The sequence below is a fragment of the Pseudochaenichthys georgianus genome, chromosome 16, assembly GCF_902827115.2.
Source record: "Pseudochaenichthys georgianus chromosome 16, fPseGeo1.2, whole genome shotgun sequence".
Taxonomy (NCBI): Eukaryota; Metazoa; Chordata; class Actinopteri; order Perciformes; family Channichthyidae; genus Pseudochaenichthys; species Pseudochaenichthys georgianus.
The window spans coordinates 19,326,144-19,345,125 of NC_047518.2; the positions used below are offsets into that span (position 1 = coordinate 19,326,144).

The 18,982-nt window shown below is 40.9% G+C and overlaps 1 protein-coding gene across 3 annotated transcripts in view; it reads left to right on the plus strand.

The window, feature by feature from the left end:
* LOC117460832 (RNA-binding motif, single-stranded-interacting protein 3-like) overlaps positions 1 to 18,982 on the plus strand; it is a 154,736-nt gene that overhangs the window by 106,228 nt on the left and 29,526 nt on the right. For all 3 annotated transcript variants that reach the window (XM_034102421.2, XM_034102418.2, XM_034102419.2), the window contains exons 7-8: positions 9,485 to 9,591; positions 15,012 to 15,055. In XM_034102421.2, the coding sequence (XP_033958312.1) occupies positions 9,485 to 9,591; positions 15,012 to 15,055 (151 nt within the window). The remainder of the gene's footprint in view (positions 1 to 9,484; positions 9,592 to 15,011; positions 15,056 to 18,982) is intronic.

Consider the following 18,982-nt stretch of genomic DNA (forward strand, 5'->3'; position numbering starts at 1 on the left):
GCAGATTGAGACGCACACATGCACAAGGGTAAGAGAGAAGGGGAAGATGGGGTTGTAAGGAGAGATGGATAAAGAGAAAGAAGACAAGGGGGAGATGCATGAGGAGGAGATTGAGGATGTCATTGGGTGTTGGTGTGAGAGAGCATGACAGAGAGAGGGAGAGCGGGGTGAGTAAACATGGAGAGAGATAACAAAGCAAGGACAAGATGGGAGAAAAGGGAAAGCTGAGCTGGGGAGAAGCAAACTGAAAGTGACACAGAATGAAAGAGAAGAGATGGAGAAACAGAACGATCAAATATAGATAGAGAGAGGGGAGCTGCTCCACGCTGAACAAAATGGAAATCAAGGACAGACAGGGAGCTGTGCCCCGTGCTCTGGCAGTATGATTGGTGAGGGACAGCATAGTGGGCGGCTCAGTTTCTCACCCGGACACACAGGCTGATGTGCTTCTACAGTATATACTATAGCTGTGTGATTTTGTAGGAAGTGAGTTCATTACATCCTTAGCTGCTGCTTTCTGCAGCCTGCGTGGGTGTCAGTGTTTGTAAAAAAAAAAAATCAAACAGCTCCTGAAAGCAAAAAAAGGACATGAACTTCATGCTTGTTCTAGGTTGACCAGCTTCCATGAAAGAAATCTGTAAAAGGATAATAGAGGTTTCTCAATACTCAAATTTCCCCTCCTCGACTCCTCGGTCCTCCGGTAGTGACCCGGAAATGAATTTCTTTTCTAATAATTTTTTTGAGCGTTGCTAAAAGCCACTGTGTCAAGTGTCCTATTTGGGATGCCGTCCGGAGTTCTCCAATATGGCGGACCATCTCGCACATGCGCAGTATAGATCGGGCAGGGGGTCGGATCGGGTAGTGACACAAACAACAAATAGCTGTGCGTTAGCTTCACCTTAGCAGGTGTTTGTTGAGGTTTGATTATGACTGATTTTAGTAAGTAACGAAGTAACGCGTGTCGGGGCAATGTTAGTAACTGTAGTGTGATTACTGAATTATAAAAGTAGCGCGTTACACTACTCCGTTACCGACAAAAGTAATATTATTACAGTAACGCGTTTCACCCAACTCTGATCATGACCATGTCACTTGATAAGTCTTTATTTTGCTTCATGACAGATTCTGAGAGTCAGCACTTAATAAGTGAATGTTGACTTCAAAGGGCCGCCCAAAGATACAAATATGAAATGATGATTCTGCATTTCTTTTAACTTCATGGGTGTGAGGAAAATATTTCTGGGTTTATCCTCCATTGCTTTACTCCTAACAGATGGAAGATCTAATTTATAACAGATTAACATTAAGATTGATTGAGTTTATTATTGTTAGTTATGGTTATTATTATTATTATTATTATTCTTCTTATGATTTTTATGATTTTTTTTTTAAATATAATTGCGCAAATAAAAAATAATGAAAGATAAGAGAATCTGGAATAAAACATAACATCAAAAAACATAAAAATATGTTCCTATTTAAATAATTTGTTATGATCTTAAAATGTTAAGTGATTGAATCAAGTCACAAAAACAGCCACTACAAATGACTTGGTAAGATATTGCTTAAAAGTCATTAGAGGGGATTCAAGGCCAAAAGAAGGAAATGTGCCTCTCGATATTTACTCATCCCCCCCTTTTCCATTTACACCTTTTATCTGTTTAGGCTTTTTATTTCTGTGTCTCCTCCCACTCTATAAACGCTGTGTCACACCTAATCTATTTTTCCTCTTTTGCCTTGTTTTTAATCATTCTGTTTGTCTTTCTCCCACTATCTGATATAGTGTTTTAATAGTTATCCTGCCCTCCCCTAATGGTAAGACAAATGAAACAGAAGAATACAAAGAATACAGATCTCAGAGAAAGTCCATTATCATTATGTAGTTTCAATAACAATCATGAGGCTTTTAAAAATGTGTCCAGCCTTAAATGCATCTAATATGATCAGCAGGCATTAAGCCCCCATTCATTGCAGAAGTGGTTCAATACTTTCATAAATGGCAAATGATTGTTACTTGATGTTCTGTGAAAAATTTGAATGAGGCTCTACTGAGAGAAATATTGTGTAATTATCTGGCAGTACTGCACTGTCAGACCGAGTCAACATACATGCGTTATTTAAAGCCACTTATTCTACACTCAAACATCGCTATAGGTGTTAAGTTGTGATCCTGATCGAAGCACATCGATGCTGTCAAGTTCTGGATGTTGCAATGACATTTACAGCTATCTTAACATCATTGTGAGAATTAAATTCTTTAGTAAATGATGGCAGTTCATCGATACATCTTATTCCAACTTGTCTCACGGCCAATTCTTTCTTGCTTCACAATTATGAGGAGTACATGTATTGAGCAGCGGCAGCCACACAGGCTGGAGTTAATCATGATTTTCTTTCTGTAATTTCATTTCTTAGTTTGCAGTCTTTACTTTTTTCTGCAGTAGACATATAAATTCAATTTTTAATGATTTAAAAATGCTAATAGCAATATGAATAAACATTTTCTAATACATATTTCCTGATCTTTGTGGCAAATAGTTGGCGTCCTCTGATGTGCGATGCTTGAACCAGTAACCCTCTGGAGTTGAGCTCTTTAATGCCGACTGTCTTTAAGAAAAAGAAAAAAGAGACGACATCCCATTCAGCTGGGGGATTTCTCGTTTTGTCACATTTGGGGATTGGATCCCATTTTCCAACTGAATGGTTTCCCATGTTGCTCGCTAATGGATGGGATTGGATTTGAAATGAGAATGTTCCCATTTGAGGGATTTGGTCCAACTTATATGAAATTCCCCCTCTTACAATAGTGAAAACTGAAATCATTGTGCAGTTATAAGTGAAGATTTATTTACAGAAAGTTTCCTTGCTTCGGAGCACCAAAGCTAAGTATCCACCTTGTGCATCGAGAACACCTGTGTGCTTATTGCACCCTTATATTTTGCCTTAACATCTATTTCTTTTTCCTTGGTCCCCCTCAGCAGAAAACAGATGGAAATGTTTGTTTGCTCTGCTGGAGTTCTAACAGTTTTCTATATTGCCCTGTATTGCAGTTTGCAATGTCCCACTGCTGCAATGAGTGGTAACAGTATGTGATACACTCTTCACAGTACGCTCCTGCTACCTATACACATTCTGTCAGTTAAACACAAAACGCCACAGATTGAAAACTCTCTTTTTTTTTACCCCATAGCATTCATAACACACTTTGCAACAACCAACCTCCCTGTCATTTTATTGACATCTCTTCCAGTGTATTTTATTTCCTATTTTCATCGCATATCTCAACAGGATGTCGCTATGTTTTTTTACCCCCAAGTGAAGCAAAGAAAACACAAAAACTGGATCTAATCCACAAAGCAGTGACACTTTGATAGCTACATTACACCTTGGTTAATGACTGTAAGTGCATCTTGTAAACACTTCCCAATTTGAGGAAACACATGTAGTATTTAGTCAGTTCACTCCGGTAATTTGCACATGTCAAATTCTTGCAGCTCTTGGCTACAACTTGTGTTGTTGAGTAGCATTGACTGCAGGGAAGCGCTCATAAAGAACATAGAGAACACCACATAGTGGCTCAATGTGGGGGTGGTTCTTTTTCTTTTGGTCTTCTTTCACATTGCCTAGAAAGCTCAGAAGCACAATTTACAGCAAAAACAAAAACTAAATATTGAGATTCACTTTGAAATGTGTAAAAATGTGTATGATAGATAATTAATTAATCAAAAATACATTTAAAAAACACTTTTAAAATGTTAATGTGTGCTGTTTTGAAAGATGTATACATGTATAGCCTCAAGTGCTACAGATGTTTTTATACTGTACACCTATAATATATGATGCTATGTATGCATAAATACATGGACCAAATACCATGATATCCTCCGCCCAAGTTATGGAAACCGATTACAAATATTGGAACACAACAAATGCTTTAAAAATAATCTGCCTTTTTTTAAATTCCATCAACTACATCCATAACTGAAAGCTACATTTCTGAATCGTTTCATACCTGAAACCTCGGGTGATACCTGTGAAGTCAATAAAGATGTTTTTATGTCTTCCCATCGGCACAATAAAAATAACACCGCTTATGAATAATAAACCGTGTTTGTGATCAAATGCAACCACAGTAAAAACCTAATAGAACAGAAGTAAAGACATGTGTTCCTGCTCACTGTGCATCCACGCTGACTCTTTCTGTTAGGGTGAAGATCCACTAAGCCGCCCATTCTGCCTCCATTAATTGTCCATGAGGCGTGAGCAGTTGTCTGCACTGTGCAGCAGTTTGCTGCAAACCAATTGTCAGTGCTGGGATTTACTAAACAAACTCCTCACCTGTCAGACACACTGACAAGAAAACACCGCCTGGAGCAAGAGGGGAACATCGTCGTGCTTGGGGCTAAAGACAAATCTATGTGTGTGACTGTAGCAATCGTTTTGCTCATTCAATTTGGATTGAATTTCACTTCTTCAACTCCATGTTCTGTTTACTAAGAACTAACATATCTGAACTATTTGGATACCCATATTTATTACAGACAATGTTAATTTCCCAAAATGCGAACATTTTAGGGGACAGACGGACACATCCATACCTAAATCCATCCTACTTTTTTCACTTACAAAGCCGCAAGAGTGAGAGCAGCAGGGTCAAACTGACAATTAAAAACGTCCTTCTTCCTCTTTAAAGCCCTCTCGTGAAATGCAACAGATTGTAGCAATGTAACCGTGAAAGCAGGCTGAATAATTAATTTGATGCACCGGTTTGAGCAGACAGGTAATTTCGTCTCTGGATGCTCTGCTGTTGTTGTTGCCTCCTGATTGTGTGGCATCTGAGTTTCCCTCTTAGGAATAAATAACATTTCATATTGTCATTACCATCATCAGTATTTATGTCGTGTTACTGTGCCAGTGAATGAATATAAAGTGTGTTATTTTCTACCTCAGAGAAAAATTATATCATATCCCAATTCTTCCATCACAGGCGTCACCTAAAGCCAATGCAGCAGTGATATTACACTTGTCTGTTTTTACATTATAGCTGGAATATGAGGCTATTGTGCTGAAGTACTACACACTGGAGTATTGGTGGAGGCTGCAAGTCATTTTGAATCATTTTGTTATGCCTCGCACTGCATTCGCTCTGTAGGTGTAAAATACAGATGAGACACATTTCAAAATGGTTGTCTCTGTTGAACACATTAATTGTTTTAATGAAATGACTCAATAGACAAAATGCCTCCATCGGTTAGCTGATTTGTGGGACTTATCCTTCTAATATTTCTGCACATGAGCCAATACTGATTAATGGGTGAAATCCTTTCACCGTTTGTGGCACATTACAATTCTGGCTTGCAACACACATTTTGCATTGAGGATAATGGCAGGAATGACAAGATATCCTCTTCCTTTAATGCGATAATCAACAGTAGAAACATCTAAAAGGTCTTCTTGCATACACAGTCATAATCTGACACAAACACACACAAAATACTACTCATGTATATTATGTGTGTTAATCCTATATCAATTTGTTCGTATAATTCAATTAGTTTGCTGTTTTAGCTACAGCTCGAAAACGTAATCTTCTGTGCATTTAATATGTTATTTTGGTGGATTTGTGAGATGGCATGACATTATAATCTGACAAGTCTGATTTAAATAATAAAAAGGATTAAACCCAGGTTTCAAAAGAATGGGGCAGTGTATAAAGATATACATTAAATAGAAAAAAAGGCTTTCCACATTTCTTGGCCTGTCGAAATGTCCTGCCCAACTAAATATTAGCCTCCTGCAGCAGTGTCTCAAAACATTAAATGCAACCGAAATATTAAACAAATATTGATGTACTGTATGTGACGTGTGTGTGTGTGTGTGTGTGTGTGTGTGTGTGTGTGTGTGTGTGTGTGTGTGTGTGTGTGTGTGTGTGTGTGTGTGTTTACATGTCTGGAGCCATTTAGCTCTGATACAAAACAGCTTACAGCATTATGTGTATGCACTTTTTTTTTAATGTATACCACTTTATGGGTTATTAGAGTCTATGGTTATTAGGCTGGACACTTATTCAAACTGAATGTCGCTCTTAACAAGCACACGTTTCTCCAGTTACACATACATGATTCTCTGTTTTCATGTGGTATGCTTTACTAACTGGATGTTAGTATGAGACACACTTAGAGACGTTTAGCCTGTCATTCTGTAGCAGATATCTATCACATCATGAGAACTGACATTTCTAGATCACTTTTATGTTTCTCTCCTTGGACCAGCTACTTAGCATTTTTGCATTGCTAATTCTAACAATAAAGGGCCCCATTTTATCATCTCTCTTAAGCCCAAAATCACAAACCTTTTTCTATCAATGTGATAGTTAGTCGTTTTTCATGCAAATATTATATTTTAGAGAAGTAAAACACATTGCTATACACACAAGTATAACAAAACAGCAACACAACTCAAATATTTGTCAAGTGTGTATGTGTAAGTGTCCTCCAAGTCACATAGTTGCTTGCACAAGAAGTAACAACGCAAATAGACACACATCAATGCATTTTCAATCTTTTGAGGGCATACAAGCATTCTTTCCTTTTCCTATAAACCTGAACCTAATGCTATTGTAAATTGTAAATTAGAATTCACAACTATTTAATATGAATAATAGCCCTCTTTGAACCTCTTTACCGCCCATTATTACCATATCAATTCAACCTCAGCCAACTCTTGAAAGCTTTTACAGATGCATTACACAGACTACGTACCACTGCCAGAGTCTCAAATGAACTTTCATAGCCAACATGGGAACTCCCAGTAACCATTTCAGAAACTCACAAACATCACAAAACAAAGATTTTGAACCGGATGAACAAGTGTCTGAATTTAGTTCTTCTGACCTCCTGCTGCCCCAACAGTCCCAGCTATACTGATAACACTATATTACACAATACAACACAATTATTTACGCTACTTTAGACAGTGTGATCTAGAATGTCAGCCTCCTATATCCTCTTCTGCATTTGGTGATTTGCAAACTGAAAAAAGGCTGAGTCTTGCCGCACGATAGAACTGTCGTCTAGTAATCACAAGAAGGAGTGCGTACAAGGGAATCTTTGTAACTGGATTTTGTTCCTGTGCAGTTATTGTATCTATATTGTTAAAAAGAAATACGATGTTATCTAAATCTCAAACAGGGTATTGGAGACTGAGATAATGAAACAGTATACACTTTTTTTTAGCAGCCTTATTGCTACCCACTTAAATAATCTCATCTCATCTACTGTAAAGAATGTTTGTTGTATACTCTATATACTTATGGTGTATATCTTGATGAAAAAACACTAATCTCTTGATAATCGTGGCAATTTGTTATGTATCATTCTTGACCAAACTTCATGAGGAAACGACACACTGTGACTCGTCCTAAAACCTGGAAGTAAACTCCTTCCAGTTCCTTCGACAAAAGCCAATGCAATTTCTCCATAGGATTTTAGAAAATAGATCGAAATAAGGGCTGTGGTTGACGTTTTGTTCATTCGGATAATCTCCACATGTCTACCCTACTTTTATAATTTTCTAATCATAAATCTATCGATCATAAATCTATCGATTAGATTTATGATTCGAGAATTATAAAAGTAGGGTAAACATGTGGACTGTTTATCACACATACACACACCTACACATAGCTCTGTTTCCCAAATGTATACAGTATGAATGCATAGAGAAAGAGAGAGGGGAGAGTGATTGAGAAAGATGAGAAGCAGGCGAGGGATGATGACAGGAAAACATCCGTGTGGCCTGTCATTCTTACAGAAGTTTAAAGAGTATAGTAACATGTCATCCTAAATGCAGCATACTCACACAGCTTCCGTGTTTCTCCGTCTACATGCCTTTGGAGTACCCATCATGGCCCCAGGCATTCTGAATAACTCTCAACTCAACCTTGAACTGCGAATGCTTTCCTCCTCCGAGAACACCTCTTCTCATTTTTCAGTTTACTGAGATGAAGAAACGTTTTTCTTCAAGTAGGCGAGGTAATTGCGTAGTATATTTTGGCATTCTTAATGTGCGAATCAGTACCAGTATGATGATATCGCCCTTGCTAGTTCATAGAATTGCATGTCTTCTAGGAATTGCTAAGCTGCACACAGTGATGAGGATTTTACTTTCTCTGCAGTGTTAAATCATTGATAGTTAAATAAGACAGGATTGCTGGCTAATAGCCTCTTTTAAGATGCCGCCAGTGACTCAAACATGCATTGATGGACGTATTAAAGTAACAAATTAGAGGCATGGCATAAAAGGAGGTCGCTTATTCAATTTCAGGGTTAATGGGTGTCTGTATAAAACTGAATCAGGACATTTGTTGGTGTTCCACTGCTGCAATAACAGTTTAGGGCTTGACAATTTTATGGCATTTTAATGTCTTTTTATTTCAACATACTTCTGTGCTTGCTTTGCAGCGTCTGTATTTGACAAAAACCTTTACACATATTATTTAATTCATTTGTAGTTATTTTTAGAAGGGAATCTGGATCCTAAGGGCTCTGTGTAGAAGTCCCATACACATTCAAGTGAAGTGGGCAATTTTATACAAGAATTACACTGTATAACACATGAACATTTATATACAAATCCATGGAACTTGTACCACAATATTGAAAGCACACATATCTGGTTCATGTTAGGATGACATTACTATTTATTGTGTTTGGTGAGTCATGCTGTCCTTGTTGAAGTATTTCCCAGAAAATCGAAGCCATTATTCCCGCTTTCATGCTCTCTAACAAATTCCAAAAATATGCTTTTAAAATCCAATAAATTAATACAGAATAAAGCCTTTGATTCAATCTTACGGATAATCAAGCCCCTATCTAGCCGCTTCCTACTGTTTCGGAAGCCTGTAGGCCAGGGTGTTTGGAGGATGCAGGATGAAGTTAGAGTTTTGGTGAACTTTTGTATGGGAGATCACACGCAGCTAATCCTATTTGTAATCAAGGCTTTCTTCTTTTTCTGGTCCAGAAAAATATCATGTTGTCTTTGGAGCAATCACAATCGCAGTCTAGTGCCCGGGGTCAAGCTGCGTGGAGTTATTTTGCGCATTTAGCATGCCTGTTTGGTTTGTCGTTCTAACCACGCGCGCCGTGCTTTGATGATTAGCCCGTGGCTTTGTTTTCACTTCAAGGCTGTTTTTGTTGAAGCGTGGTTGAGGGTAGTAGAGATGGTGCGATAACTGCTGTTGTTCAGATGTTTAGATTAGGGATGGAGGAGATAAATGTAAGAGCTGAAGTGCTGTTTTCAGGTCTAACTGATGTATGTTATGTGTTTGTTTAAGCAACAGCATAACACTCTGTATTGAAATCTTATCTTCAAAATGTACCTCTTAACATAATGCATGGAAATTCACTTTTTTCCATGCTATTAAGATTATTAATACATCTCCGTGTTTGTCCTTGTCTCCCTCTCTCTCTGACTCGCTCTGTAGCGCCTGCAGAGCCGCTGCTGTGCAAGTTTGCTGACGGAGGCCAGAAGAAGAGGCAGACCCAGGTCAAGTATCCCCAGAATGGCCGACCGTGGACACGGGAAGGAGAGGTGAGGCTTGAAAGTGTACTTCATCGAAATATCCCCCTCAGGATTCCCAGCAGCTTTTTCTTGAAAGACAAGTGGAAATGGGCAATTGTAACAAAAGAACCATGTCTTTCAATCAGTTTGGTACAACACAATCCTTTTTGTACCCTCTGCCACTATAAAAGAAAGCAACATCGAATTTTCCTCAGGGAAAATCATACGGCAGGCATTTTCAAAATCTACAATAGCCTCTTACAGTCAGAATGAACACACTGTGTGCTGAGAGGGTTTATAAGAGTAGGTAGTTTAGTTAACAAAACCAAAAGTGGTATTTTAGTATGAGAACAGTAAATCCACAAATCTCCTTTAAACCTTTCCCTACTCAGCTTCCTAGCAAAAATCTAATTGGTAATCTTTACAAAGTAGTCAAGGAGGTGAGAGTGAAATACATTTGGATACAATTCAACAGATTATAGTGTAGGCAGTGTTTCGCAGGGTTGACAGACGCTTTATAGAAACCATTACTGTAGATCTAAAAGGTCATCAATTTCACAAACTTTTAATATCTAGCTGATGTTCTCTTTGAAATCAGTTTCTTTTTCACATATTATAAAGACGTTTCAATAACTTGACAGGCCCCCCTACGGGGTCATTATCAGCTTTCACTTCCAATAACACACTGCAGGCCGAATTAGAGATGCGGCTGACAGTATGACAGCTGGCATGTATAAAGGTTTTTACATTTAAAATGCAAGGTTTTATGCAAGACCCCAATGCCAAGTTGTTTTTCCTTTTGTTGAACCTCCCACCTCCAGTCTGTCATCTTCAGACGAAATGAAACCTTGTGCAGCTGACTGAAGGCAGATTGACTGTTGCACAATGCAGAGAGTTCAGAAGTTGTTAGTGTCGATACCAAAGCCTTAATTTACAGAACAAGGGGACGTGAATAATAATGTCTGCCACCCACACATCGAGCGCAGTTTTAAACAGTTGCTTAACTTTTGCATTAGATTGAGGTTTGAAAAGAGCAGAGTGGTGAAGTGAAATGAAATGGAACCAGGCTGAAACAACGGAGTGCTGCAATAAGAGCCGGCAACACAACAACAGGATGCCGCGGTAATGTGTGTAGCAGGCACAGAATGCAGCTTTTGGGGAAGCAGAGAGTGACAAATTCCATCAATAGTTAATACTAGAGGCTCCGGTGTCAGTATACTATCCCGAACATGTGTTAATTGTTTGCTGGACTTAAAATTAATGATCAGTGCTTTCAGTGGGATTCCTCACACATTTGTCAGTGGTCCAAGTCCTTGTCTGAGCCATGTCTCAGGTCCAGGCAGACTAATGGAGGCATCTGGCCGTGGAGGTGCTTTGAGGGCCTCACTGCGTCCTCACACTCAGTCAGCCGGCCCTAATCTCCCAGAACCTCTCACTCCTAATGAGTCTGGCCTTGGGACTGCGACATGAACACACATTACACACACAATCACTCAAACATACAACATCTCTGCAGAGGAACACATAAAGGATCCGCATGGGCAAACTTTGCAGCAAACAACCCTCAACAGGCAAATAAACGTAAAAGCCCCCCCCCGTCCCCGTCCCTTTGAATTGGACACAAAATGACTACAAACAACAAACGTTTCTCTTTGTCTCTTTGCGAACATAACATAAATATGTGTCTCCTAGAGTCTCTTTGTACTCATATTTTTTGGGTAATTTTACATTTCTTTTTAGGTGTTTTATGTATTTTGTAGTCTCTGTAATTGTTCTCAGATTGAGGAGGAACAATGTGGATTTCGTCCTGGTCATGGAACGACGGATCAGCTTTTTACTCTCGCAAGGATCCTGGAGGGGGCCTGGGAGTACGCTTATCCGGTCTACATGTGTTTTGTAGACTTGGAGAAGGCGTATGACCGGGTTCCCAGGGAGTTACTGTGGGAGGTGCTGCGGGAGTATGGGGTGAGGGGGTCTCTACTCAGGGCCATCCAATCTCTGTACTCCCAAAGCGAGAGCTGTGTCCGGGTCCTCGGCAGTAAGTCGGACCCATTTCCGGTGAGGGTTGGCCTCCGCCAGGGCTGCGCTTTGTCACCAATCCTGTTTGTAATATACATGGATCGGATTTCGAGGCGTAGTCTTGAGGGGGGGGTCTGCAGTTCGGTGGACTAAGGATTGCACCACTGCTTTTTGCAGATGATGTGGTTCTGATGGCTTCATCGGTCTGCGACCTTCAGCACTCACTGGATCGGTTCGCAACCGAGTGTGAAGCGGCTGGGATGAGGATCAGCACCTCCAAATCTGAGGCCATGGTTCTCAGCAGGAAACCGATGGACTGTCCACTCCAAGTAGGGAATGAGTCCTTACCCCAAGTGAAGGAGTTCAAGTATCTCGGGGTCTTGTTCTCGAGTGAGGGAACAATGGAGCGTGAGATGGGCCGGAGAATCGGAGCAGCGGGAGCGGTACTGCAGTCGCTTTACCGCACCGTTGTGACGAATAGGGAGCTGAGCCAGAAGGCAAAGCTCTCTGTCTACCGGGCCATTTTCGTTCCTACCCTCACCTATGGTCATGAAGGATGGGTCATGACCGAAAGAACGAGATCGCGGATACAAGCGGCCGAGATGGGTTTCCTCCGCCGGGTGGCTGGTGTCTCCCTTAGGTATAAGGTGAGAAGTTCGGTCATCAGGGAGGGACTCGGAGTTGAGCCGCTCCTCCTTCGCGTCAAAATGAGCCAGTTGAGGTGGTTTAGGCACCTAGTAAGGATGCCACCTGGGCGCCTCCCTAGGGAGGTGTTCCAGGCACGTCCAGCTGGGAAGAGACCAAGGGGTAGACCTAGGACCAGGTGGAGGGATTATATCTCTTCGCTGGCCTGGGAGCGCCTTGGGATCCCCCAGTCAGAGCTGGTTGATGTCGCCAGGGAAAAGAAAGTTTGGGGCTCTCTGCTGGAACTGCTACCCCCGCGACCCGACCACGGATAAGCGGGAGAAGATGGATGGATGGATGCAATTGTTCTGTTTGTCTTTGTAGACATGTTGTGTATCTTTGTAGTTGTTTTTCTTTATTTTTTGTTATGTTTGTTTTGGTTTGTGCAACCTGTAGTCATTTTATGTCTCTCAGTAGTTTTTTCATTCCTCTTGTAGCCATAGTCGTTTTTTGTCACCTTCGTTTTTTAGTGCCCCTCTGTAGTCATTGGATGCCTCTTGGTAGTTTGTATTTGGATTCATTGTGTGTCTCTTTGTTTTTTCTTTGCATCTCTTTGTACTTGATTGACTTTGCTACAAGAGATGTTAATAGTACCTTCCCCTACCTTAAACATACACATTCATTCAGAAATGCAGGCATTATGCAGCAAAGCAGAGAGGACCTGGCAAAAATCACAATGCTTCACAGAGCTGATCTCATCTAAATCTTCTGTCAACAAAACAATTTGGGGAAACAGCAATGAATACAAATACAGCTCAAGGTGAAAACTAGGATTTTTCTGTATGCATTATGTACTTTTGTGCCTGCTTTAAATCAGATGTTTGTTTAAGAGTTGGGACAATAATGAGTCCTGTGCTTTGGAATATTTTTTCCTCCAATGTGAGGTCTTCAATGTCTGGCACTACTTTGTATTGCTTGTGCCATCTATAATCCCCCAATCCTGGCTAGAAACAGTGTTTGGGGAAAAACCAAACAGTGTAGTAGGGTTCAGCATCAGGGCAAACTTTCAACCCATATGCCAATTTGGAAATAAGACAGTTGTCTGGAATATAGAGCAAGTCCAAATGACTTGTTCAGGGGCTGCAGATGGAATAGGAGGGTGGGGTCGAGGGACAGCGTTTGAGAGAAAGATGAGACGACTGAAAACAATAGTTGTTGCTTAATGTTCATTGAAACATTGCCAAGAGGCAGTCAAGTGGATGAAGATCCTTTTCAAAGCTCAGCAGCGAGAAATACAACCTCATTCATATGCACATGAAAGAGGAAGTGCCACACTGATAGAACTCATTCAGTCACAGAAGTGTCACTTAATGATAAACACTTGACTTAATGGGGACAACATTGAATTGAGTAGAGGAGGGGCAGAGAGTGCTTAGCAACTAAAATACACTTTGTAACTGCTATAATGCAGCTTGAATGCACAACCTCATCCTTTCATCTATACTGAGTAGGGTAGCACGATTCCTGCAGATGAGGTGTAACAATGAATGAATCATGGATTGATATTTTCAGTTACAAAATGGTGACAGGTTGTTGCATATTTGTGAGCATGTTGCAGTCAGATAAATGAAGTTCAGGCTTGTTTTGACTGATTGAGTATTTTTGGGAAATGTTTGCCACTGTCAGTTTCCTGACTGACGGTACATATGTTTGGTGTGACAGCTCACACCGAATCGTTTCAAAACTTATCAAACTTATCAAGAACTCTATCTCCAGTATTTTTTCTAACTCATCTCCTTTCTGCTCACACCGAGGGTTCAACAATAGGCAAATAGGAAATAATTTGAAACATTTCAAATTCAAGCAGAAGTGCTGTAACCCAAATTGTTGCCGCCATTAATGGAGTCTTTCTATTGACCTTTATTACACATGATCCCCCTCCTAATATTGCTTTATGTTTTTAAATGTCAGTGAATTAAACTGTTTAGACCGTGCATATGCCATTTGGATAATGAGAATGTCTTATTAAACTGTGGGTTTTCTCCGGAGGTTTTTCCTTGTACGATGTGAGGGTCTAAGGACAGAGGGTGTCGTATTGTCATACTGATAACATTTGTGATATTGGGCTATATAAATAAACATTGATTGATATTATTCCATGTACTTCTATAAGACATTCTGTTCTTTTTTCTATCTATTCAAATACTTTTTGGAACATTGAATTGCTCAATACATAAGAAATAGTTGACTTTTTAATGTTATTTTATGTTAAGCTTAAGTGTATACAAAATGTAATTATTTTTACAGGGATTATTGTTGGATCTTGCAGTAATACTATGAGGGCAATCCTGCACTGTCCTTTTGTTATGAGTATTTCACTATATCAGCGAATATCTTTGAACATGATAAGTACAGTGGTGTACAGGGTCACACCAATCCATGCAGAATGATGTGATTGTACACGAGTTCTTTAAACTGGCTCAGTTGAGATGTTTTGTGCTACTGACGACATCATCAATTGTTCTTTATTCACCAGGTCTTTGTTTCCAACTCACTTATTGTTGAATTTGAAGTCAAAGCTTTTGCCTTCCTTACTTTCCATTATGAATCATTCTAATGCCCCTCTTTACTATCTCTCCCCCTCTCAGTTCATTACCTTCACTGACTTGACCATTCCTCAGAGGCAGTATTACTGTCAGTTTACACCATCAAACAACCGTTTACACATCAGCATCTTAATGAGTGAATTAGTAAATACAACTGAATCAAAAGTATGTTAACCTTTCTCTCTTTATCTCTTTCTGCAGAGTGGTATGGCATTGACGTATGATCCCACCGGCATGCAGAATGGGTAGGTGGATACATTTCTTCTCAGATTTACTAACCTTGTGTACAACTTTAGAAGTCTTCTCATTTTATTTTGATACATGTTCCTGGCCAAATATTTGTAAACCACCTGTTTACGAGCCTTTATAAACCTTACACGTTCCCACACCAACAAATGCTCTTGCATGCAAATGAGCAGATGACAAAACATGCACATAATCAAACACGGGTCATTAACAAACACACGCTCACACACACACACACACACACACACACACACACACACACACACACACACACACACACACACACACACACACACACACACACACACACACACACACACACACACACACACACACACACACACACACACACACACACACACCACACACACACACACACACACACACACACACACACACACACCCACCATCTCTTTGTTTGACGCTGTTGCATGCTGTTGCCCTCGTGCCAACATCTGACTGGTACAGATGGGGTATTTATTTATGCACCTATGCATACAAGCTGTCAGACATGTAGGTTTTGATTTCAGACCGGGAAGTTGGCCGATGTTGCAGTGCAGCTGTAAGACTTTCGTCAGCCGGGGCTATCTGCAGGGCTCTGGGGCTGCATGCAGAGAGTCAAGTGTCTGCATGTTACAGGGGGAAATTGGCGATCGGTCCTGTCCGCTAGGAACGCTGCTGGTGATGCGATCCCAGGAGACGCTTCCCTCCAGCACTGTGTTTCTTTTCTCCTCCTGTCAACACAGTACTCCTTACTCTTTGGTCCCCTACATTCCTCCTCTTTTTCACGGGTGTCCTGTTTTGCTCTACACATTTAGCTACCTTTTATCGTCTTAGGTCGCGTTCACCCCAGCCTTGTTTAGTGAATCTAACCTGGAGTGTTTAACCCCTTGGTGCAATTCGTTTGGGTCGGTGTGAACGTAGTCCGAGACCTCTGATGTGAACTAAACAACCGGACTCTGCTCCGCTTAAAAGAGGTGGTCTTGGGGCGATTGCAAGTGAACTCTGGAGCTGTTCATCGCTGGTGTGAACGCAGTCGGAACCAAAACATAGGAAGCATAGTATTTACACGTCATTTCCTGTTCTGATTACTGGAGCAGAAGTAAGCAAGCAAAAAAGTAAAAAAGCTCCACCAATACATAAAAGTGAGCGACGCGCACCTGAAACCAGTCCTTATCTTCTTGTCTGACCTCACCCTAAATGTCAATTAAACTTGTCTCTTTCTTCTTCACATCCCTTCATACTCTCCATTTCCAAGCAGATGATATACCTTTGGTCATCTATGGTGCCTTGTGCATGTGTAAATGCATGCTCACACGCAAGCATCTGTGTGCCTGCGTTGCTTAAGCCCCACTCCGACCTCTCTTCCGAGGTCATCGGAGCTCCTTCCGGGAAAGTGCTAAATAACTGTGAAATGCTAATGCAGTTAATTAGAGAGGCGAAAAAGCAGGCAGGGAAGGGAGTTGAATCAGAAGGGAGGGCTGGGTGGGTCAAGAGGAGGGCAAAGGCAAAAATACAGTCAGCCCAAGGAGAGGGGAAGGGTACGAATCACTTACAGGTTTGCGAGTCTTTCCAAGCTCGAGCTCGGCTGCTTTCTAGGGTCTGATGCCAATCTGAGGTTATTGGAAACATGTGTCCCAACCAACCAGACCGCTTTTGGCTTAAAGCCTGTCTTCTCTTCTATCAGGGAGACACACAATTCTCTTTCTCTGGCTCTCTCTTTTTAATCTCTTGCCTTCTATCTGGTTTGTTTGTCCTTTTGTCTCTCCATCCTTCTCTCTCATTCTCCCTATCTCTGTTATTTGCCCTCTTATTCTGCCTTTCTATCTGTCTTCTCTTCCCTCTGTTTCTCCTGCCCACACACATGCACAAACACATATATTTTAGCAGGCTCCCCCACATTTCTCCGCTGAAAAGTCAGTGAGGTCGGCACTAAATCATTCACTAATTTTTCAGGGCAAACTCCTGACAGTGCGGCTAGGTCACACCGGGGATTCACAGAGAGGTTTTCAATTCAATCCCGTAGTAATGTTCTCTGTGCAATTACATGTTTAGTGTATTGTTTAAACAGGCGCGCTGGAGTCCCTATTGACAGTGTGCTGCTCAGGGCTCATAGCCTCCATCAATAACCTTGGATCTGTCCTCTGCCTACTATTTCTCTCTCTCAATACACATCACTCTAATGAAAAATACAATAAACACAATCAGAAGACCATATTGAATAACCCCGTTGCGGTCTCTCATTTGTATTCATCAGTGACAGTATCTCTAATGCAAGTCATACTTTAATTGTACAGTCAACAAAGATGGATCAACAGTGCTACAGTACATGACTAGCGAGAGTTTTTTCTTGTTGCATGTTACAGTTATTTTCCAACTTAGATCCATCCACTATAGATCTGTTCAAACATTACAAGTTCAATGGGTGTAAAAGGTTGAAACATACATCATTAAATGTAAAACACACGGTGCTATTACTCAAAGAAAAACATGCTGTTAGAGAATGTTTGCGTGACTTACAACACACCTTTTTTCCTTGGAGACTATACTTGGAGACATTTGGTAAACCAAAGTTAAAAGGAGCAAATGGAAAGCTAAAGAAAATCTATGTCCCTGCAAAGAGTTCAGGGAAAGTATAAGTAAGCCGAGCCAGTGTCAACACACCTAAGATTGAACACGCAATCAACCTGCGTGTGAACCAGAGCCGAGCCTTGGCAAGACAGAATATATAGTGCTAATAATTCATGAGATTTCTTTCTGGCGCCAAGGAAGTGAACCACGTTGTATAACCATTGTAGCTATACATTTTTATGCTATTACTTCGGCTTGAACCCCAAGTACTGCATACAAATCCAGCAGGGAGGCTGGATGTCAGTGTGAAGCACAATCCCATTCTGGAGCTGATCGCAGGCATTTGGAAACCAACTGCTTCCACCAGGCCAGGACTGCAATGGTTTAAAAATACCTGAGTTCAACAGCGCTCATGCTATCACTGACCGAACAAATGTAATGTGAAACAGAGGCGGGAGAGCACCTCGGCAAACCATTTCATCCTTGATATGAGATGTGCTGGTGTCGCAGTGGAGAAGCACCAATCCGTCATATATATCTGGCTGTCATCTCAGTGTGGTACAGATCTTTACGAATGAAATATATATACTTGATATTTGGTAGTAGTTGGAAGTAACCTTAAATGTAACAGGGTGATTTTTTTCTCCACCAATTAGGCATCCCTTGATTTGTAGTGAGTGCCTTTCTATGCATTCGAGGCCATGTTAGAAATAGATAGGGGAGGGCTTCTCTCTGCCTCTCTCTCTCTCTGCTCCCTTGCTCCATTATTCAGTCAACGGACACTTTAGGATCGATCGGGCACAGAAAAACGGCCTGGCGGATGAAACATGTCCTCTCTAGGTACACAATGATAAATAAAGCACTGAGAGCCACAGCATTCTACCGCTGCAGGGCTGAGGGGGTGAAATGAAAAAAGAAGAAGAGATGGAGCAAAATCAGAAGGGCAAATGGGAGGGGGGGGTAGATAAGAGTACAACATCCACCTGTTACAGATGCAGATTTCTCTGCTAAGTGGAATGAGCGTAGGTCGGGACATAAAGGGCGATATAAATACTCTCCCACTCACACATTAAGGTGATAATTCATTGTTATGCATGGCAGTGGAGCAGACGCCTTTGTAACATGATGTGTGCTCCGGTGCAGTGTCAAGTCTCATTCCTAGACGTCTTTGATGGTGTGGCACAGAGTGTAGCTGCAATATTTATTGTTTCCATGTTTCCTTGATGATGTCTGATCCATTTTGTCAGTGGTGTCTTGAAGTGCACAGGGTATGTGAAAGCAAAGAGGTACAAAAGGCTCATTTTCACCTTTGCATGTGGCTACATCTGAAGAGCTAATAGTGCAGGGAAGCCTCT